General features: G+C 41.1%; 3 protein-coding genes across 3 annotated transcripts in view; 2 read left to right on the top strand and 1 right to left on the bottom strand.

The window, feature by feature from the left end:
* Positions 1-1,773: 1,773 nt before the first annotated feature.
* LOC311037906 (hydroperoxide isomerase ALOXE3-like) lies at positions 1,774-13,898 on the top strand (the record flags this gene model as incomplete). Its single annotated transcript, XM_084047202.1, has 11 exons — positions 1,774-1,821; positions 4,926-5,118; positions 7,560-7,732; positions 8,315-8,458; positions 8,605-8,808; positions 9,757-9,843; positions 10,070-10,239; positions 11,012-11,133; positions 11,565-11,665; positions 11,978-12,148; positions 13,764-13,898. 11 exons carry the CDS (start codon positions 1,774-1,776, stop codon positions 13,896-13,898), a joined length of 1,548 nt encoding a protein of 515 aa, XP_083903328.1.
* A 282-nt stretch (positions 13,899-14,180) lies between these two features.
* LOC311037905 (conserved oligomeric Golgi complex subunit 3-like) lies at positions 14,181-16,682 on the top strand (the record flags this gene model as incomplete). Its single annotated transcript, XM_084047201.1, has 1 exon — positions 14,181-16,682. The coding sequence occupies one exon, from the start codon at positions 14,181-14,183 to the stop codon at positions 16,680-16,682; it is 2,502 nt and encodes an 833-aa protein (XP_083903327.1).
* A 3,768-nt stretch (positions 16,683-20,450) lies between these two features.
* Positions 20,451-23,070, bottom strand: part of LOC311037470 (matrix metalloproteinase-17-like) — a 112,332-nt gene continuing 109,712 nt past the window's right edge. Inside the window, exon 10 of the mRNA XM_084046646.1 lies at positions 20,451-22,304. Within this exon, the coding sequence (XP_083902772.1) occupies positions 21,979-22,304 (326 nt within the window). The 3' untranslated portion in view covers positions 20,451-21,978. The remainder of the gene's footprint in view (positions 22,305-23,070) is intronic.

The following is a 23,070-nucleotide window of genomic DNA, read 5'->3' as shown; positions in this document are numbered from 1 at the left end:
CCTACGTGATAGAATGCCGAATTTTCAGCAACATAGGAATGCAAAATGTTTTACTGAATGAAAACAATTATTTACTTAAGTAGATAAAACGCAGTGTTACCCAGGCTTACCTTTTTAATAGTGTGCTAGTAAGTGTGTGTGTGTGCGTGTGTGCGTGCGTGCGTGCGTGCGTGCGTGCGTGCGTGCGTGTGTGTGTGTGTGTGTGTGTGCGCGTGCGTGTGTGTCCTGCCCTACACCCTAGGATTGTCTTATCAGTGTTATTGTAACTAGTTTCTGTCCCCTCTCTCTCTTTCCCCCATTATTCATCTTGCATTCTCTCTCTTGACATTCTTGTCATTTGAGCGGAGTGGATACTTGAGCTTATAGTAAAATAATTCTTCATTTTATAAGTCTGCTGCGCTTTGGAGTAAGCAATTCGAGGTAAGAATGATATAATATTTTCCTAAAATTTTGATTCTGTGGTCGGGTAGGACCACTGCTGGTTGACAAGTGGTATTGGATGAAGCTCCAAACACAATTCATCTTCTTCCCAAATGAGCTTTATGTATAGGCTATTAGTCCAACAATAGAAACCCGGGTTAGAATCCTGCATAGTTATGGCAGTTATGGTGATAGTAGTATTAGTTTTAGATTGTACTGTAAAGTAGCAGTAGGAGTTGTAGTACTGCTGATGATGATGATAGTACTAACAGTTCTACGAACACTAGTTCAATAAAAATAAATTAGGTTGAGTTTAATCTATTTATTTTTCAAAAATAGTGAAAATAACAGATCTACAAGCTCACCATTCAGTGCAATGAGATGCATTGCGATTTTATAGATCTGCTACTTCCGCAATTTGTCATATGGTGAAGTACAGTAGCCTATATAAGGCGTTAAGTGGTTAACATGCAATAGAATGTGCTACAAATGAAATAAATGTGCACAGTATGGAATTAATTAAATTAGGTGTTAATTAAAGTAAGTAATGATAGAGTAAAACTGAGACAAAACCGGCATAGGGAATAAAGAAAGGATGTAATAAAACAGGGAGAGTAAAAGGGGAAACATAAGTGAAGTCTATTTATTCCATAAGGTCAGAGATGGGAATGATCCATGAGCGTATTATTTCATCTTTCATCAGGCACATCATGGTCATTGTGTATTCCTTTCCAGATTAAATGTTAATCGGGGCACGGACAGCCGAGTGGTTAGCCATGCACTTTTTCATGTCAAGGACCCCCAAAATGATATGTATTTGGCTGCGGCCCCCTTTGCTTGCATGTAACTCCCCGACTCTCCCTCCCTGTTTCCTGTCTCTCTTCACTGCAGGACTATCAATAAAGGCAGAAAAAGGCCCAAAAACATCTAAAATTAAAAAGATATTGAACTTTAATTTACTATCTAGTCATCAAACACATCCCAGTCCTCATTCATTAAGTCGCTCAACCGTTTCAATTGTTTCTGGCCCATTATGGTCCATTGGTTCATGTCCCTTTTCTGTTAATTACATCCAGCTGTTTTTTCTTTTTTTTTTTTACTGATGAAAGGACACAGTTCAAACGATAATGCAAAAATAATTGCGATCAGGCGATGATGCGATAATTGTGACAGGCCTATAGCAACAGGGAGTATGCAGCGCATGGATCAAAGACCATAATGGACCACGTTCCTGGGACCTATAGTGCCCTGAAATGTCTCGTGCCTTGACTATAAATTCCTTCCTGCTGGAACATAACCTTCTAAGGTGCAATAATTGGCCAACGGGGAGGTTGTCTCTGGGGTGGTATGAGGATGAAAGGGGTGAGCAGTGAACTGTCCTCTTTCCGGAAAATGTTTGTGGTGAGTGTTTTATCCTCCCGCGTGCCACTCTGTGGAAGACTCCATATATTGTGAGGTTTGAATTCCATGTATTGAGCAGAATGTAATGGAACTGGAAAGTTCACCCTATAGACCCTGCCCAGAACATCATTATACTGCATTGTACATCATTATCGACATCCTTGTAGAGAACATACAGCAGTCCTTTTCAAAATTTCCCTCATAGATGGAGGCAGTAGATGGCGGTAGAGCTCCTTCCTTGGCTCCTTTAACTCCTTTAATTTGTTTTTATATGGTCTGTTCAAAATCAAAGACATTGTTTTTGAGGAAAAGGCTGACAAGTGAAGTGATGAACCTGTTGGATGGGATAGTATTGTATTCATACTCTGCTGTAGTGTGACTGTGTGTGGCTTCATTGTGAGGTCTGTTGATAACCTGATGAAGGCCTGTGTACCATAACATTGTCTCCCAATAAATAGTTTTTCCTTGCAAGTTAAGAGGACAGTGGAGAAATTTGGAGAGACCCTACAAAAGAGAATTGTTGGCTGACACTGTAGTGTCATGTTGTCATTTCCTTTCCTATATCTAGAAACACATCAGCACTGAACTCTCTCCCTCTTCATTGGCGGATGACCTCTATGCCACCCTGACACCCTACAACAAAACTTCATTTAATGGTAATAATTATGAGCTTTATTACCCTGCCCACAGCAGTGTGTGGTGTGGGTTGTCAGTCCTGTCTGTTTGTATGTGCATTTGTTTCTTTTATCTTTTATTAATGTGTTTCTAAACTTTTAGATAGGAGTGTGTAGAAACAGGAAACCAAGGGCAGAGAGAGGAGAGACATGACGGGAGTTTCAAGTCCTCGCCACCCACAAGGAGCATAATGGTCTGTGCGCTAACTTGCAGAGCCACCACTCATGGATGGATTTTCATGAAACATAGTGGGAAGATGTAGAGAGATGTGGAACAATCAATCCATCAATCAAGCTTATTTATATAGCACAATTCAGACAACAAGTGCAGTTCAATGTGCTTCACAGGAAAAAAGTTCAAGACAAGGCAAAAAAAAGAAAAGAAAAGCAGAGACGCATATAAAAAATGCTTTAAAAAGATAATAATACAAATAATTTAAAAGAACAAGTAAAACTGGAAGAGAAATGCAGCAATCTAAGTAAAAGCAATGCAATGTGTTTTAAGATTTCTTTAAAAAATGTCCACAGTTTCCAAGACCCGCAGATCCCCCGACAGGCTGTTCCAAAGCATGGGACCATAATAGCTAAACGCTGCTTCTTCTTCTTCATATTGTTTTGTATTGGCCTCTGGGATCTGTAAGAGACGCTAGAGGATCTAAGAGCCCTGCCAGGCACGTACTTAGGACGTGCCTGCAGCATGTTGGTGCAGGCTGCCTGTATGTGTGTGCGTGTGCGTGTGCGTGTGTGTGTGTATATATACAATTTTATATTATTTATATTTATATTATTTATTTTCTCTGTCAGCTGTCATGGTGGTCAAATACAGCGTCCAGGTTTACCAGAGAGATTTATTCTTGACCGGAGACACACACCATACCTACATCCAATTAACCGGAACTAGGGGCTCCAGTCATAAAGTTAGACTGGCTGACTGGTCGGTAAGTGGTCGGCAAGTGGTATGATAATATGCATGTCTACCTTGGGTTTAGTAATATTACTAGACTACTACTATACAGTAAGTGATGGTGGTTACAATGATAATGCCAGCTGTAGTACAGAGGCGCATTTAATAGTAATATATATTTATATATATACTGGAATGTATCCATTTGATTATGTACATTTATGAACAGGGCATAAACATTAGTTTGCCTGAAGAGCACTGTTCTGTTTTTGGTCAGAACATTGAAAAAAAAAGAATAATTTTAGCTTTATTGAATACACACATGGTTTATCCCATTCCTTAGCTTTTTTCTTTTACTATTAAAACATGGCTGTTGTTAGCAGTCAAACAATTCATTATCATGTGTTGAGCTACGACAAGCATGAATCAATGTTTCTGTTTCATTGCTGAAAACATGTTGTGCACCCTGTTGTGCACCCTGGGCTTGGATCCATACCACTTTTGATCAGGACTGCAGAGTCTCTCCCATTACACCATCCTGCCTCTACCCTTATCAGTACTGTCTTTGTGTCTGAACTAACAGCTATTTATTTATTTTCTTTCTTATTTTTTACCTATTTACTTTGCAGCATGGTTCTTGTCTCACTTGGACAATGCTGTTTGTACTGTAAGTCGCTCTGGATGAGAGCATCTGTTTAGCACCTGAAATGTACATTTTAACTGTCTGTAACATACAGTTTTGCAGAGCCCTGACAAATGCCTGCTGTTGCTCACCGTGTAAAGCACAAGAAACGGTGAGTTCCACTTTTTGTGCGATACAAAGTTATATAAATCATTACTACTCGAGCCCCAAGCTGGCACCCACACACTCTCTAGTGGTTATGTTCTACCAGCAAGGAATATTCATTAATTTCTCCAATTTTCAAATAATTATAACAAATCCATGCCAGCATAGTTATTAGTCACTTCAGTTATGCAACATACAGTAAGGTGTTGTACTGTAGTTACCACCACCAATAGCATGTAAAATATTTGTAATTCTCTCCATAACGACACAAAGATGTTCTTCTTGTCTTCTTCCTAGTGGTGTAAAGTAACTAAGTACATTTACTCAAGTACTGTAATTAGGTACAGTTTTGAGGTATTGTTTTTACTTTACTGGAGTATTTCTAATTTACTTCTACTCCACTACATCTCAGAGGCAAATTTTGTACTTTTAGTCCACTACAGTTATTTGAAAACTTTAGTTACTAGTTACTTTGTAGATTTTTTATTATTATTACAAAACATACATGAACTACTTCAGCCCTATATACATTTTGGCCATTTGAAAATAGCCGATCTACAAGCTCACAATGCGTCGCGATGCAACGCATTGTGAGATTGTAGATCTGCTATTTTCAAAAGATTTTTAAACTTGTGAAACAGGACATTCTGAATAATGAGCACTTTTACTTTTAGTACTTAAGTATATTTTGATGACAATACTTTTCCCATGCCCTCTCTTTTCCTCCCCCCTCTCCCAGGTAGAGGAGTGGGAGGTGACTTGTCCGCACAGCCTGGGTGTCCTTCTCTTCGTCTCATTGGACGCTCCTCCGTCCATCACTGCCTGGTACTGCTCCAGGGTCGCCGTGACGACGCCAGAGGGCAGGACCTCGGTCTTCCCGTGCCACCGATTCGTGGACGGCGGCCGCACGCTCACCCTGCGCGATGCAATAGGTTGGTGGCGGCGTGAAAGAATGAATACATTAAAAATAAACAATCAATAAAACCTTTCTCTCATTCTTTCTTTTACTCCATTCATTCTTCCATGTAGAATGCAACATAACAATCACAAACCAATTTCTTTGAGTGGAAAAAAGCATTTAAATTGCCCTCAAATTCTTCAAGTGGGAATATAATGGTGTTCTATGATCTATGAACAGAGCAGGTCACTGCTTTTGTTACTCTTTAATTACTCGGCTCTCTCCTCTTATTATAACCAAATGTATTTATCTTCTCACTGTGTATTGCTGTTTCCATTTTCCCTCCAGTGTCTCTCTCTTTCCATTGTAACCCAACATGTACATAACCAAATGCCACTTTCTCTGTCTCCGTTTGCATTATAACCATTAAGGTCTCTCTCCCTCTCTCTTTCCATTATAATCCAGTCTCTCGCCCTCACTCTCTGTTTCCATTATGACACAATGTTTATCTTTTTCTCTATCCCTTGCTCTCTCAGCCTTTATCCTTCTATACTCCTCTTAATCCATAGCCCTCTCATATTTCCTTAATTGGTAGGTGACACTAATAAAACTCTATCCTAGATTGTGCTAAATAGCATAATCTTTGTAGTGACACTACAAAGATTGAGCAGGTGGATGTTCAATGATTATCTGACAATTATATTTAGAATGACTCAGCAGGTTGGGGAAGTAATTGGCAACTTGTGGCTGATTTTTACTTTGTCACACCACCCTCTTTCTTGACTCAAGTGCTGCTTGAGAGGGACAATTATTTTCAACTGAAAAGGGACTAGCTTCAAAGTATAATAGACTTTATCCATGGGTGATTTAAGATTAATGCAGCTGTAGAATATTTGTAGCCTATATCATTTTAATACAATCTTGTGTCTGTGTTTGACAGAGGAAGAATCAGTAACTTCCGGTTTCTGCCGCAGTGTTCTGGTTTCTTGTCATATGCTGTGATCTGCAATATAGCAGCAGATAGTGTTTAAAGGGACTACACCATGAATTTTAACTTTTCCTTCTTTTTTGTGTGTTTTTGTTCTCCCCTACCTCTCTTATATCCCAAAAAATACCCCAGTTTGAGCACTCAGGCTTTCACAGCATATTTGGGGTTTTATGTAAATTGGTCTCAAAACAGGCCAAACTGATTTGCCCCCGCACGTGACGTCACAAGTGATACAGTCCCTCCCGTTTTTCAGTTCCAACATACAAAAACAATATATAGATATTTCTTTTTTGACTTTTTCCACACAGAACCAGGAGATAACATGCATACAAACTGTCTCAATAGCGCCATGTGCCAAATCAGGACAATGCAGGTGAAAGTGCTTTATAAGCCAGAGAGAAGTTAGTTGGAATGAGTACTGTATATCTGAGGCTTGATTTAGGCTCAAACCTTTTGAAAAACGTTTGAGGGACATAAACAATATGATATTAAAAAATAAATATATTTTTTAAATGCATGGTGTAGATCCTTTAAAGAATCCAATGTCATACTGAATAAATCATGTCGTTACACAGTTAAAAAACACATTTAAGAGTAGATTGCATGTTTTGTGTAAATACAAAGATTGTTTGTTTCCGTTTTTCTGAACAGGATGCCGTCTTCATCAGTGTAGATAGCATATGTACTAGTATGGCAGCAGATATAAACTGGAACAAACATATGACACCCTTGGGAAACACGGAAGTTGTCGGACTACAGTTATGCACATCAAATGTTAAATATGAATTAAATGATGTGTATATTTTTTTCTATTTCTTAAAGCCAAGTTAATATTTGAGGACATGAGGCCTGAACTACTGGAGCAAAGAATGAATGAGCTAGCATATCGACGTGAAGTCTACAGGTATCCATCCTTCCATCCATCCATCCATCCATCCATCCATCCATCCATCCATCCATCCGTCATGTTGTCTCTCCTCTAGGTGGAGTAACTACGCAGACGGCCTCCCAGAGTCGATACGTACGGATGGATTCTTGTCTCTTCCTCGTGAAGTGCAGTTCTCCATCAGCAAAGCCACACAGCTGATTTTAACTGTTGGAGAAGCGTAAGTTGTAAAAGTGGTGTTCATGGAAGTAGTGGTTATTATAGATCTAGTAGTAGTACTGGTGGTAGTGGTAGTATTAATAACAGTGTCAGTGATAGATGTATTGGTGGTATTAGCAGTTGTACAGTAGGTAGATAGGTAGTACTGTAGTTGTTGTAACTGTTATTTCTCTCCATGCAGTCTAGCAGAGTTGGGTCTACAGGGACTCCTATGTGAAGAACATCCCTGGTCTTCTATGGAAGAAATCCACCAAGTTTTCACAGAGAAGAAAACTGGTGCAAATAGTAAGTTATATTTCTGGTTAAACCCTTTGGTCTAAAACAGCAACAACAACAACAACTTAACAAAGGTCTCCCTTCCCCACCATATTCTATCTTCCAGAATACCTAGAGAAACATTGGAAGGAGGACTGTTTTTTTGGCCACCAGTTTCTGAATGGAGTGAACCCCATGTTGATCAGGAGGTGTTCACAGATACCCCCAAACTTCCCCGTTACTGACGACATGGTCCGACTTTCACTACAGAGAGGGGTCAGCCTTCAAGACGAGATTGAGGTAATACTACTTCTACTCAGTAGAAAAAGTACTAAAATGTTTTCAAATGTATAAAATGTATAAAAATCCTTTGAAAATAGCAGAGAATAGTAGATCGGCTATTTTCAAAAGTTTAAATAGGGCTGTAGTGGTTTTGTAATATTAATCAAAATCTACAAAGTAACTAGTAACTAAAGATTTCAAATAGTAGTAGTGGAGTATTAAAGTACAATATTCGCCTCTGAGATGTAGTGGAGTAGAAGTAAAAGTATTGCAAATTGGAAATACTCTAGTAAAGCAAAAGTACCTCAGAATTGTACTTTCCACCACTGCTTCTACTGCTACTACAGTATAACTACTACAGTACTGCCACTACAACTACTAATAATGATAATATGAGTAGTAGTAATACTATTACTACTGCTGCTTCAGGTATTACTACTGTAACTACTAAATATACTACTAATGCTGTCAGCACTATCACTATTGTTATTACAACTACCGCTATTACTGTGACTACAACTTATTCTGTCTGTCTGCTCAAGCTTCTTAAAACTTCCGACATTATACTGTACATTATTTTCCTACTGTATGTCCAAACAGAGAGGTTACATCTTTCTAGTTGACTACGAGAGGTTGGATGGACTGACCCCCAATGTCATCAATGGCAAACAGCAGTACCTGTCTTCTCCACTAGTACTACTCTACCTGACTCCTAAAGACCAGCTAGTGCCCATTGCTATACAGGTACTTTAGTAGTAGTAGTAGTAGTTGTAGTAGTAGTAACACCAGCAGTAGCATTCACAACAGTAATAATGCACCCCCCCCCCCCCCCCCCCCCCTCTCTCTCTCTCTCTCTCTCTCTCTCTCTCTCTCTCTCGCTCTCTCTCTAGTTACAACAGGAACCCTCTGAGGACACTCCCATATTCCTACCATCTGACTCACAGTATGACTGGATATTAGCCAAAATATTTGTCCGGGCGGCTGACTTTGCTGAGCATGAATTAAACGTCCACTTTCTTCGAACCCATCTGTTATCCGAGGTCTTTGCCATGGCCACGCTGAGGAACCTCCCCACAGTCCACCCGCTGTACAAGGTACAGTAGTGGCTCAAGGTTCAAGGTGCTCATGCACTGAATGACATTTGTATTGTTACGTCCATAATAGGTGGTCTGGGGGGGTTAAGGGACAATAACCTAATATCCAGTGAAAATGAATGGAGAAACACTGATGGATAAAATGAATTCAGTGTTTTGTTTAGTGGTGTGTGAGGATGAGACAAAATACAATACAACTAAAAGCCTAACCACTGAACAATGAAAATAGCCTCTCTAAACAAAAAAAAAACCCTACTACACCCAACTATAAAAACAGAAATACAGGGTGTGGCACTCACACCTAACCAAGTGTGTTTAACATAAAATAACTATGTGATGAAATGTAAAGGGCACACCAAATGTTACGAAAAGCAAAAGAGAACGCTCACACACTGTGGGTTCCTGTGGCAGAATTCTTCATTGCACCAGAGTGCTGCTGTGACGTTTCGGACTTTCTCCCCTTCCTCATACTGAGCCCCAAATCTTACCCATGTTTCCCTAATAGAAACAGAACATGCTTAACAGAAGGCTGAGATGCATACACAATAACATGCCTGAATTTAACAGAAAAAACAACAAAAGGTCTTAACACTTACGCATGGCTGTCCCACAGGATATGTCAAGAGGGTAAAGGGTCTGAATGAAGGTGCACAGGAGTATGTATTGGAGGTAATTGGAGATGATTGCAGGAATGAAGATTAGGGAACCAATCAGGTGCTGACGCGGAGTTGATGGATTATGGAATGATTGATGAGTGATGGGCTGGACCTGGGTTTGAAGAAAGAGGTAGAAAACAGTAGAGGGGGGGAAAAACTGACAACACAAGAGCATGCCGTAATGCATACACGCAACACTTATACTTCAAGCTTCTCAACAGTGTGCATACAGTATATCTCTTGTATTTCTTTGTGTGCAACAGTATATTTCATCATTTTCTTCTCCATTTAGCTGCTCATTCCTCATTTCCGCTACACTCTGGAGATCGACACACTGGCCCGATCGCTGCTCATTTCGGACACTGGAACATTCACTGAGGTATTTATTAATCTAAAATCAAGAGCGAAGTCCAAGATTGGAGTCACTTTAACCCCATTGATTTTAATGACACTGCAGCCTTTTCTACAGTGCCATCCTTAGGCCAAAACGTCCACTTGCGCTCTTAAAATCGAATAGACAGAATGATTCCCATGAAACGTATATCATAATACTGTATCAACATAGGAAACAATATATAATTGTATCATTGTGTTTGTGTTTGTAGTACACAGCAGCTGGTGGTCCAGGTACTTTGTCTTTCATGAGAAAGGCAGCGGCTACGTTGACATACAGGTCAATATGTCTCCCTGATGACATCACGGACAGAGGACTGGATTCTGTTCCCAACTTCTACTACCGAGATGATGGGCTAAGACTCTGGAACATCATATACAGGTAGACTAGAAGTGTTAGCAGCAGTACAGTAGGAGTAGTAATGGAACTGGAGGTAGTTTCAGTACTTTTACTTCTACTCCACTACAGGAAAATATTGTACTTTTACTCCACCACAATTATATGAAAACTTTACAAGTTACTTTGTAGATTTTGATTATTATTAAAAAACACACTAATCACTTCAGCCCTATATATTGCGGCCATTTGAAAATAGCAGATCTACAAGCTCACAATGCGTCGCGATGCTATGCATTGTGCCAATACAATCATTTTGATGCCAATACTTTTGTACTTTTATTCAAGTACATTTTGAAATCCGGACTTTTACTTGTAACAGAGTATTTCTACATTGCAGTATTGATACTTTTACTTAAGTAAAACATGTGAGTACTTTTGCCACCACTGTGTATATCCTTGCTTGTTCACAGGTGGTTCTATTTCTATTGATGGCATAGCCTCCCTCCCTCCCTTTTTATGTTTTGTTTTTTGCTTTGTTCTCCTTTGTTTATGTATTGATTGTGTTGCTGTGTAGGGACCTGTTTGTATATGGTTATTTGTTATTTTGTGTTGTTCTGTGTCAGTCCTTTGGGCTGTTGTATTGTAAAAGCAAAAGTGTCCAAAATCCAATAAAATACTAATCACACAACAACAAATAAATCACAAGTAGGACATCATGAGAGACCTTGTTTAAATCTCTGCCACTTTAAGCAGATCAATAGCATCAACTCAAATAAAACAATGTACTAAACTCAGCATTGTGATTGGCTGGCAGGTATGTTGAGGGCGTGGTCAGCTACTACTATCATGACAATTATGCCGTCATCAGGGATTCCGAACTTCAGAGCTGGATTAATGAGATTCTCGTGTTTGGACGACTTACGGATGACAACAAAGGTCCACAACCATTTTTTGTTCTTCTTCCTTGTTTGCTTGTTTGTAGTAGATGTAGGGGTTAGGAGTTAAGAGTATGAAACAACAGTATCAGCATAAGTAACACATATTAGCAATATACAAGCCTAATTTATAATGTATGGTGGCCTATATTCTCACAATCACATTTTCCATAAGAACAACATCCCAGTGAAATGGGATTGAAATCTTATTATTTTAATCTTAAAGCTACAATACCAGAGTTTTAAGTGCAATGTAATGATGGTGTTAAGCCACATTTTGAACGTAAACAGCAGGGGGCGATCCGAAAACGTTCCCTACACATTGTCCGAATGTTCTTATCAGGACTTCAGTATTTTCCTTCTTATATGCTGTCATGTATGGTCTTGTTCTTGTATGAACATAATGGTATATTGTTCTGTCTCATCTCTCAGGTTTTCCTAAGTCATTCAGTTGTGTTGATGAGCTGTCATACTTCATCACCATGATGATCTTCACAGCATCGGCACAGCACGCCGCGGTCAACAATGGTCAGGTACCGTATGTTACCCCCGCAATTCTAAGAGATAAACATTTCCCTTGTGTAGGGTATACACATCAGTTCCTGTTTTCACATTGATGACCCTGATACACTCAAATAGTGAGTGTGTGTGTACACACACACACACACACACACACACACACACACACACACACACACACACACACACACACACACACACACACACACACACACACACACACACACACACACACACACACACACACACACACACACTTTATATAAGTTGTTCATTTACAATTAAATTATTTCTATTTTAATTATTATATATTTTTTCCTGTCCAGTTTGACTATTACGGCTTTATGCCCAACGCTCCCTTGTCGCTGCAGTCCCCTCCTCCTGCCACCAAGGGTCGGTGTTCTGAAAACACTCTCCTCGCTACCTTACCAGATGTCAACGTCACGGCTCACGGCCTCGCCACGGTCTACCTCCTCAGCAGGACACCTAGAGATTATGTAATTATCTAACTATTTAGCTAGACGAGGCATCCCAATTATCTCTCTACATTCTGTCAGCTCTCTCTCTCTCTCTCTCTCTCTCTCTCGCTCTCTCTCTCTCCCCCCTCTCTCTCTCTCTCTCTCTCTCCCCCCTCTCTCTCTTTGTTATATTTTAAACAATGTCTTTCTACCCTTTTCTCCTCTCCATAATGCATTGTCTCTCTACCTCTCAGGTACCACTAGGGGGCCACACTGAGCAACATTTTTCTGAGAAAATCCCTCTGGAAAGATTGGATGAATTTCGAAAAGAATTGAAAATCCTTGGATTCGAAATCCGGACTAGAAATGTCCATTTGTCTCTCCCTTACAATTACCTGAACCCTGTAAACATTGAAAACAGTGTAGCACGTTGAAATGGCTATCAATGGCTATCTACGGTAGAAGAATCAGTAGTGGTAGCCCATGGTCTCTTTAATTGGCCACTTAATGAAACAATTTGTACCATATAACAGTATACATTATCTCCACTGCTTTCTCATCATTACAGTATTGAAATAAAACCTTCTAACACATTATTTACTGTATCTTGTTGGTCAACCGGACGTCATTAGTGCCCACTTTGAAGTTGCTGTGTCAATTTAGATCCCTAAGGTTCAATAATGGTCTAACCTCGTCTAAATGTAGGTGGCCAGGTTTCGCTTCATTTAAAGCGGACAGCAGAGACAGTAAATTGAGGATAGAGACCAGGAGAATGTGCAACACGGGTCTCCACCTATAGACTCAAAAAGGGGAAGTTGTAATTATGCAGTTGATGCACTATCTGGTCAGCTACCAGGGCCAGGGTGCCCTTGTAGTAATGCTGGTTGGCAGGGATGTTGTGTATTCACTGTATCCAAACAGTTTGGTCCAAATTCAATTCATTAATGTAATTAAATATACATTTTGTGTGGATCCATCTGACATTTTTTGTTGGTTTATAGGACTACTAGACCTTCAATTTTTGTTTTTCTTTATTTATTTCCCTTTAATTGCAACACTAGACACCTGCTAACATGCTAATTCATGAAACATGTTATCATACAGGGCAGATATTTCAACTGAATGCCCAAATTGTTGAAAGCTTGGGTATAAATGCATGTATGAATTGTTATGTTTATGTTTTTTTCTAATGGAATACACTTTTCAAAAAACAGTTTTGCAAGCTGAATGGCTGTTGTGAATACAATTAAAACATTTGAAATGTGCAGTGCTTTATTGTGAAAATGCATTCCTTAAAAGTGAGTTTTAAAAACGAGATCAATGAGAATTGATCTAACAGCTGCAGTGTAAATGGTGCATTTTGATATACTTTTATCCAAAGCGCTTTACAATGTGCATTACATTCACCCATTCTCACACACATTCAGACACCAATGGTAGAAGAAACCATGCAAGGCACCAACCTGCTCATAGAGAGCAATTAGGGGTTAAGTGTCTTGCCCAAGAACAGCACACACACTCCAGGGGGAGCGAGCACGCACGCACGCACGCACGCACGCACGCACGCACGCACGCACGCACGCACGCACGCACGCACGCACGCACGCACGCACGTGTGAGTGTGTGGGGGAAGTCAAGCACTGGGGTGGTAAAGACCCTGGTCCGTGCTTATGAGCTGAAACTGCTCTTCAACAGATTTGATCCTCATTCCCCAGGAACTCAGCAGCTGATCATCACAACTAGCCAGGTGAGGAAGCAGGTCTCTAAGGTCAGCATGAACAAACCCTGAGTCTGATAATGAGTACTGCACTCATTCCAGGAATCTCTATACAGTATGTCTGTCTGTCTGTCTCTATCTCAATCGGCTTCGCTGAGTGGTTAAAACACTTGCCCAGCTGAACTGACCCAAGTTTGCACGCGCACACGCGCATGTCTTTATAATTTGATATGCCCAAATATGGACATGACTGACATCATGGTACTGACATCATAGAGATGATTGACGTCATAGACTTGCCTCCAGCCAGTCTGATAATGGGTACTGCACTAATTAGGCTTATATAAGACTAGAATGGTGCTTCCAGTGCAGCACATACCTCCACTAGAGAATCCCTTGGTTGCTGCTGATGGCGTCTATAGATCGTCAGTTTCGGATGAAACGCGTGAAAAACTTGTATTATGGGATCAACGTGACAATGCAATAGCCCCCCTCACAGAGAAGCAATCAGACTCCATCCTTGAAATTCAGACTGCTGCTGAAACACTCTCAATTCCCTCAGAGTTGCCAGTTGAGGACTTGTGTAGTTTTCTGTCATGTTCTTTAAAGTCACCATTCACAACTCTGCCAGGCTCAACAGAAGATGTCCTGCAGAAGGGATTCCAGATGCTTGATATGGAGAATGACAGGATAGAAACTACACAACAGATGTCTTCTTGGTTTGCCAAGCTAGAGTCGCAAATGGACCAGGATGAGGCAGAGAAATACAGGAAAACCAGAGACCATCTCAATTGCTACCAGGAGCAATGTGATTCGATTTTGAAATGTGTCAATGCTGCCCTGGAACATCTGCAGTCCCTTCAGAAGCAGTACCTGCTTGTATCTAATGAGACCGGAACCCTGCATGGGGCATTTCAGCAACTGCTTAAAGAGCAGACAGAGCTTGTTGGCCTGGCAGATACTATACAGCACAAACTGTCGCGCCTTGATGAGTTGGAAACCATAAACACACAATTGAATTCACCCATGTTATCTGTAAATAGTGAAGGTTTTAGCCCAATGCTGTCAAAGCTGTATGACTGCATTGAGTATGTTTCTTCCCATCCAAACTTCAAAGACTACCCGGTTTATATGCTCAAGTTTAAACAATGCATTTCTAAAGCTTCGCGTTTAATGAAGAGCCACATTGTGAACACCATGCAGAATCGCACCAGCCAGTTAACTAAAAAGGATCCGTTGGGCTTGGTCAATACAGACGATGCCTTTACACTATACTATGCCAAGTTTAGAGTTGCTGCGCCCAAAGTTAGATCTCTCATTGAACACATAGAGGAGCGGGCTGAGAAGATCCCAGAGTACTATCAACTCCTAGACGAGATACACCAGTGCTACCTGGACCAGAGAGAACAGCTGCTCAGTCCCAGCATCACGACCACCATTACTGAACTGACTAGCCAAAACAACAAAGACCATTGTGCAGTGGTGCGCAGAAGCTGCGCCCTCATGGTTCACGTCTGCCAGGATGAGCACCAGCTGTACAAAGAGTTCTTCTCTAAACTTACACCCAAGCTAGATGAACGGTTAGAAAAGTTGTGCTCATCCCTGTATGATGTCCTCCGACCACTAATCGTCCACGTAATCCACCTGGAGACGCTCTCTGAGTTCTGTTGCATCCTCAGGGACGAGATGCTGGAAGACCATGTACACGACAATACTTGTCAGCTGGGCGCCTTTGAAGTGGTGCTGAAGCAGATGCTGGAGGATGTCCAGGAGAGACTCGTCTACAGGACTCACATTTACATTCAGACCGATATCTCTGGCTACAACCCTGCTCCAGGGGACCTGGCCTATCCGGAGAAGCTGGAGACGATGGAGAGAATCTCTCAGAGCTTACAAAAGGAAGAGCAGACAAAGCTGGTGTCGCATGATTCTTCGTTCTCTGACGTACAGCTTGAAGGTCTGGTAGACAGGAGAAACAGTAATGCAGGAATAATAAAGGCCATTTCTCCTGTTGACCTGCATGGCATGTGGTACCCTACAGTCAGAAGGACACTGTTTTGTCTGTCCAAGCTCTACAGGTGTGTAGATAGGGTAGTCTTCCGGGGTTTATCTCAAGAAGCCTTATCTGCCTGTATACAGTCACTGCTTAAAGCCTCTGATATCATCGTTAAAAACAAAACCCAAGTAGATGGTCAACTGTTCCTGATCAAACACCTGCTGATAATCCGCCTACAGATTGCCCCCTTCCACACTGATTGTGCCATTAAAGAAATGTCACCGGACCTAAAGAAAACACAAAATGCAGTCTTCAAAATACTGAACCCGAGGGCTGTCACCAGATTATTTAGATTAAACAGTCACAACGCCATACTTGAATTCCTGTTAGACGGAAGACTGGAGATAAAGGAGCACTGCATTGACTCCAAGAAGGACGTGGACGAGCACCTCAAGTTCAGCTGTGAGCAGTTCATCCAGCAGCAGACTCAGATCTTGGTGGGGAACCTTCAGGAGTTCCTCACCAAGGTGGAAGATCTGAAAAACATAGCGATCAAAGGGGGTCTTTCATACAATCTCTCCCAGCAACCTTGGGCACAGCCAGCAAAGATCAATGAACTAGTGATGTCTACCTACCGGGCAATGAAGAGCAAGCTGCCAGCCACTTTACAGAGCATGTCCTTGTACCTGGCTAACAGAGACACAGAGTTCCTTCTTTTCAAGCCTGTACAGAATAACATCCAGCAGGTATTCCAGCAACTCCATGCCTTGCTTCAGGAGGAATACAGCAGAGAAGACCTTCAAATAATTGCATGTCCCACTATAGAGCAGATTAACCTGCTGCTATCTGCGAATAAATAGCCTCCGGGCTTGTTGTGACTGTGGACGATTTCCTTCAGTAAAGTGGGGCTGGCTGTGACCCCATTGCCCATGATGCCAAGAGCTGTGTGTGTGTGTGTGTGTGTGTGTGTGTGTGTGTGTGTGTGTGTGTGTGTGTGTGTGTGTGTGTGAGTGAGACCAGTACACACACACACACACACACACACACACACACACACACACACACACACACACACTCACACACACATATATATATATATATATATATATATATATATATATATATATTCTTCTTTTTAAAGATAAATAAATGAACATTGAAAATACAGGTAAAATGTTCACCTAGCCAACAACATTCCTAAAATAGGGAAATCAGGATCAAAGTGGTTAAGCATTGTGGCCTTTCCCTTTTTTGGGCGGTGCAACCGCCCCTATATGTGAGGTTTGGACATCGACATTCGCTGCACTGTGATTGGCCACCATTGTACACCCCTAACCCTGCACATTCAATGCAAATCACTGGCCACCATTGCACCCCCCTAACCCTGCACTGTGATTGGCCACCATTGTACCCCCCAACCCCTATTCAGGACTGTGATTGGCTAGTGAACACATGACACATGTGCATAGCCCTATACATAGGACTATGCACTTTAAAAAAAACACATTTATGTTTTTTTCTTAAGTGAATCACCCATTGTTTAAGTGAACTTCCATCACTGTGATGACCACTGTGACCACACCGGCCGCCCACTTTATTAGTTTGTTGATATACAACATCTAGAGGTTGATTTTGTCAGGTTTACTTACAGTAGTGTATGCCAGTGATATGCAGTGAACGCATGGTGCATTGGTGGTTTCAGACACGGGAAGTAACACGTTTAAGTTCTGCAATGTGCACATGTTGAATGTCTGCCAAAATGTTCTAGACCAATGCACTTGAGGTCTGCAGGAGCATGTTCCGCGATACCTGTTGATAAACACATTGGTGCAATGTGTTTAACAGCTTGGACACCAGTGTGTGGGATATTTCAAGGAACCTCCAGTTTGGTAAGCGTAATCCATAGACCACCATAACTCTCAGAATTAACAAATAGTATACAAAATGTGGCAGGGTGGCCGACAGTCTGGCTGGAGTGGAAAGAAAACCGGCCTTCCTCCAGGAGGCTGGAACCAAAATCACTCACTCAAGCCAAGCACATCTCCAGCCCTTCACACGCACACGCACACGCACACACCCTTATTACAATTTCATAAATTAATACAGCAATAGTTTGCTCTAAACTCTTGAGGTTCTTTGAAAAGTCGTTATTGTAATAGGACCCTCTATAAAAGCAGAGGTTAATGATATTGTTCTTTTTCAATTCAAAAAGCTTCGCCTGTGTTTTATATTATTTATTTTAGAACAGATACTTGATCTAATTAATTGATGCCATTGTCTTTCTTACGTTATCTATTGAAATGAAGTAGAATAATTCTACATAGTCCAGGTGATTTGCCTTGTAGGCTAAACCTAATCTTAAGAGTAATCTTAGAGTTGGCTATTCATCACCCAAACTGATAGATCAACCTTGATTATTAGGATCAGTGTTGTTCACCACTTTATGTACATTTCCACCAGAAGAGGGCAGTGTAGGACTGTTTGTTGAACCAAACAAAGCTACTTATATATCAAGTGTTATCAAAACCAGTGAACCACAAACATTAATTACATTTACGAGTTGTTTAATCTTACATGCTTACTCTAGTCAAATAACCATCCAACAATATGATGCAGTTTATGTTTTCCATAACTTGTTTAAATCCTTTTCATGAAACCATTGACAGCGCCTTCAAAACAATTAAGAAATAATAATTTAGCTGCTTTTCAGCCGGAAATTGATTGATTCCAAGTTTTTTTTTTAAGGCCAAACTGACTGCAATGCAATGATATAATGTAAGCCAATGGGTGACAGCAGTCTCAGTTGGATCACACATCACCATAAACCTCTACAGTATCTAAATATCTAAACAACCTGCTCCTGTTGCTGTATGATTCTGTGATCAATAAGCTACTACAGGAGTGCAGCAGAGAGGCTAATCTCTTCAGGTGATTGGGATTGCTCTCGACTTGTATATTTCAGTAGCAGTGCGATGTCTCCAGGGTGATTGATTGCTATTGTATGCAGCCCTCGAGCATCAAGAGCCACGGATGGCTGGTCCACAGGTGTCCCAGAAGTCAATTCTGTATGTGCAAGTGCTCCCACAAATCCTGAATAGAAATAACATTACACATTCCAATAAACCTCCCCATCAATAGGCCTCTCTCTCCCTCTCCCTCTCTCTCTCTGCACGCACGCACACAGTATGTGTCTTTTAGATTTGTGTTCTCAGTCTGCTCCTGTACAAACATAATTGGCACAAGGCAATGAAGGCATTAACAATCAGCATCCTTTATCATCGCTCTTCCCTCCATTTCCCCATGCTTTCTCATACAGGCACGACCCCAAAATATCATCACATATGCCCCACAGAGAGATGGAAAGATGATGGGAGATAGATCTCCTGACAGAGATTTGCACTCTCACCTTTGTAGCCGTTATTTAAGTCCGATGCCTCTCAAAACATATCTGTAACGCGATTTCGCAAAACATACCACACTTCATCGAAATGCTAATCTGATGTATTCTGGTACATTTATATAGGTCTACTGTACATGCATATGGGACTACTTATGGATTATGGCACAGTGGACCGAAATTATGAAATCTAAGTGAGAACAGCAACATCAGAATAGTAGCTTGATTGAGTGCGGTACATTCCGTGTGATTATGAGGTGTTTAAGATCAGTCTTGACTCCGGAGAATCGATGCGTCCTCCGCAGACCCCGGGACAGATATTTGTGGTTTTTCGGTTCTCTGAAACCGTTGGTCCCATCAAATTGCCACTCGGCACTACACACGCCCCGGGTCATATGGCCCACACACGCCAAGTTTGGGGCTGTTTGGTTAGGTGCCACGGGAGTTATGCCCGGGAAACACCGACTGACATACGCACACACACACACACACACACAGGTTTTGTGTATTAATAGATATAAATCAGAAAGTAGATAGACATGAAACCCAGGGCAGAGATAGGAGAGACATGCGAGACAAGAGGAGTCCGATTTTAACTCCCAAGTCACGCATGTGGTATATATTATTAATATTATCCGTGATCGCCTTCCTCACAGAGATCGCACGGGGTCTCGGGAGTCTCGGAATTTTATCCGCTCGTGGTAATCCGTTGCATAGCTGTGGCCAGTTCAATGTGCCTCGTTTTTGAGGTAAAGCAAGAGGAACAGAGATATAGCCATTTTCCCACAGGAAATAAACAGGAAGCAAATGAGCCCAAAAATTACATCAGATCCGGCCGGGTCTGTCGTCATCTGGCAGTGAAAGCATCATTCATAGGGTAGCGAACAGCGCCATCTGGTGGAAAACCACTGAAAACACAAATCTTGTCATTCTCGTCAGTGGCAGGCAAAGAGTTAACATAGCAATTCAAACATTAAGAAGTTTTACACACTTGATTCTCTGCATTTCAACTTATTTCATTCTGCTTAGCTTTTAAGATATTTTGGGGGCATTTTTTTGCTTTCATTGACAGCGAGAGTGGAGAGAGACTAGAAATCCGTAAAGAATAACGGGGGACTCGCTCAGCCCTGACGGCTCGGCTATCGGGTTGCCCCATTATGCTTATCTTTTACAGTATTCTAGCCCACACAGTAGCAACCATCTTTCTAGTTTAAAAACCAAGTCACCAAGAAACATTCTGTTGATTTATTATTTTTGGCAAACAAGAGATTGTGATTCTTTATTTTCTACAAAAATATCTCACATTAGAAAACACAGCCTGAAATGCTCACAATTATTAGCCATAGACCTTTTCAATTCAAATATATGTATCTATTTATATTGTACTGTATGTAAACATATTTTAACAATAATAAGAATAAATCCAGTTGCCATGTTGAGAGGACTAAAAGCGATCTAATGTCATCCTCCAATACTATACATCCATCCTCGGTCTGGTCTCCAGACACTAGTTGAAGGAAGGAAAGTGTCCAGGGGTGATGAAAGATCTCCATGGTTGTGGATGTGTTGTTGGAGACATTATGACAGAAACAACAATCCTGATCCTCCCTCATCCATTATTGTCGCTGTCCATTAGTTTTTCTCAGAAAACATCTATATTCATCTGTTGCTCACTTTGATATGGGTAGAGAATTTAATCTAATATAATTGATGATTCCATGGAAATACATAAGCAAATATCGCAAAAGGGCATGGGAGAGAAATGATGATGACATTAAGAGCTAGCATCCATCCATTCATCCATCCGCATAATCCTGGTATTAAAGAGTTCCAGTGAACACGTTATCCATAAGTCCTTTCAGCTACTTCAGACCTTATACTATTTAAATAAGCATGGATCCTTAGATTGATATTAAAGCACTTATCGTAATAGCAGGAAACATACACAGGATTAGATGTGTGATGGCTTTCCTGGGTGCCATTTACTGCATTACTACTATTGTTTTACCCGTCTATGTTTCAGGGTGCAATTCACCGGTCAACACTGTCGTAGCCAGATATTGTTGCTGTAAACATGTGCTTAATGAAGACACTAATCAGCATTGATGACCTTGGAATACCATTATCTCTCATTAACCTAATTCCTATCTATCTATTTCAATGACGTTTTCCTAACATAAATTATTAATTGTTTTCTGGATTATTTCAAAAGATATAGTGGAAAAGTGATACAGAAATTGTGTAACCGATGTACAGTAGCGTGCCACCAACATTGCCAGAATTAGGTGCCCCACACGCACTGATGTTAGCTGCAATAAAAACGCTTTTTATAAAAGTATTCTCAATATCATGGGAAATAAATAACAACTAAAAGATATCAACAGATTCGTAATTACAAGAACAAATTATCCTGTCGCGGTTTTATCTGAGTAAACACTGGTCCTCCATTAACCACTTAAACCCTATATACTTCGTTGACCGGAGTCCCCCAGGGGTCTATACTAGGACCCTTCCTTTTTTCCCATCTACACCAAAATCTCTTCGGCGAAAATAGCTGACCTACGAGCTCGCAAGGGGTCGTGCTTGCGACCCCTAGCGAGCTCGTAGATCGGCTATTTTCAGGCAAACGTTCGCCCCCCAGAATAGGGACGCTAGGCTTCATGTGATTAAAGAGTCAATAGGCCAACCGCCCCGCTCTCAGCCGACTTGGCCATCCTACTTCCTGATTCAGTTTGAAAGTCTCTTCCCTTTCTTTGACATCATAGCAGTGAGGGCAGGAGGGCCAACGACAGCGTCCAGAGAGGCGTCAGGAGCCACAGGGGGGAGGGGGAGCGATGGACCCCTAGAGGGGAGGCGCTGTCGGAGGTGCAGGAGCACACCTCGTAGCCGTTCTCGGCGTGGTCCAAGTGATGCTGCCCGTTGACCCTCGTCTCGGTGCCGTTGGACTCCGTGTCCGGGGAGTCCGACTGCATCTCGGTGCACACCAGCCAGTCCTTGGCGATGAGCCGGGGATATCCGACCTCCACCTCCATGTCGCTGCCCAGCACGCGCCAGTACTCCTTCCCCTTGAAAAAGTAGGAGGAGCCTGCAAGAAGATAAGGGAGTGATCAGTCAAATTTAGAATAAATTAAAACATTCTAGTGTTTGTTTTAAACCCATTAAGACCGATTCTACAAAATGTTGCTATGTGGTTCTCAAACGTTTTCATGTCAAGGACCCCCAATTGTATTTGGCTGCGGACCCCTATCTCAAAACATTTTGTTCCAGGGACCCACAAGCAAAGATTTGAGTTACAAATGTTCGCTTAAAAAATATATATATTCAAAGATTAGTAAAAATCAAAAATAGCTGATCTACAAGCTTGTAGTGCGGAACTCGATGCCACACTACAAGCTTGTGTATCTGCTATTTTTGAATAGCCGAAGACATCTAAAATGAACAACTTGTCACTAGCTGCCTCCATGTAAATGCTTGGACTCTTATCTTGTGCTTTTTTTTTTTAAAAACGTTTTATAATGTGATTTTTATTATGTGTTGTTGTATATATTTAGTGTAACATTGTTGTTTTTTCTTGTATATTTTTTTCTATATGCTGTGCAGCATATGGTCAACCGTGGTTGTTTTTAAACGTGCTTTATAAATAAAATGTAATTGACTTGAAAGAGAGAGAGAGAGAGATTAGAATAGAAGGGAACATACGTGAAGAAAACAGATCAGGATAGAATAGGTGAAATGTACTGTACTTGGATTCATCTGACAAATCAAAAAGATTAAAATAGATAGAGCAAGCACACAGTATAGCTCATTATCAAAAGCATGCACTTGTACCAACATGATTTCAATAGCAATAC

The sequence above is a fragment of the Gymnoscopelus microlampas genome, assembly GCF_963454915.1.
Source record: "Gymnoscopelus microlampas genome assembly, chromosome: 21".
In the NCBI taxonomy this organism is placed as follows: Eukaryota; Metazoa; Chordata; class Actinopteri; order Myctophiformes; family Myctophidae; genus Gymnoscopelus; species Gymnoscopelus microlampas.
Note: the sequence above shows the minus strand (reverse complement) of the source record. Positions and strands in the feature narration are given on the sequence as shown.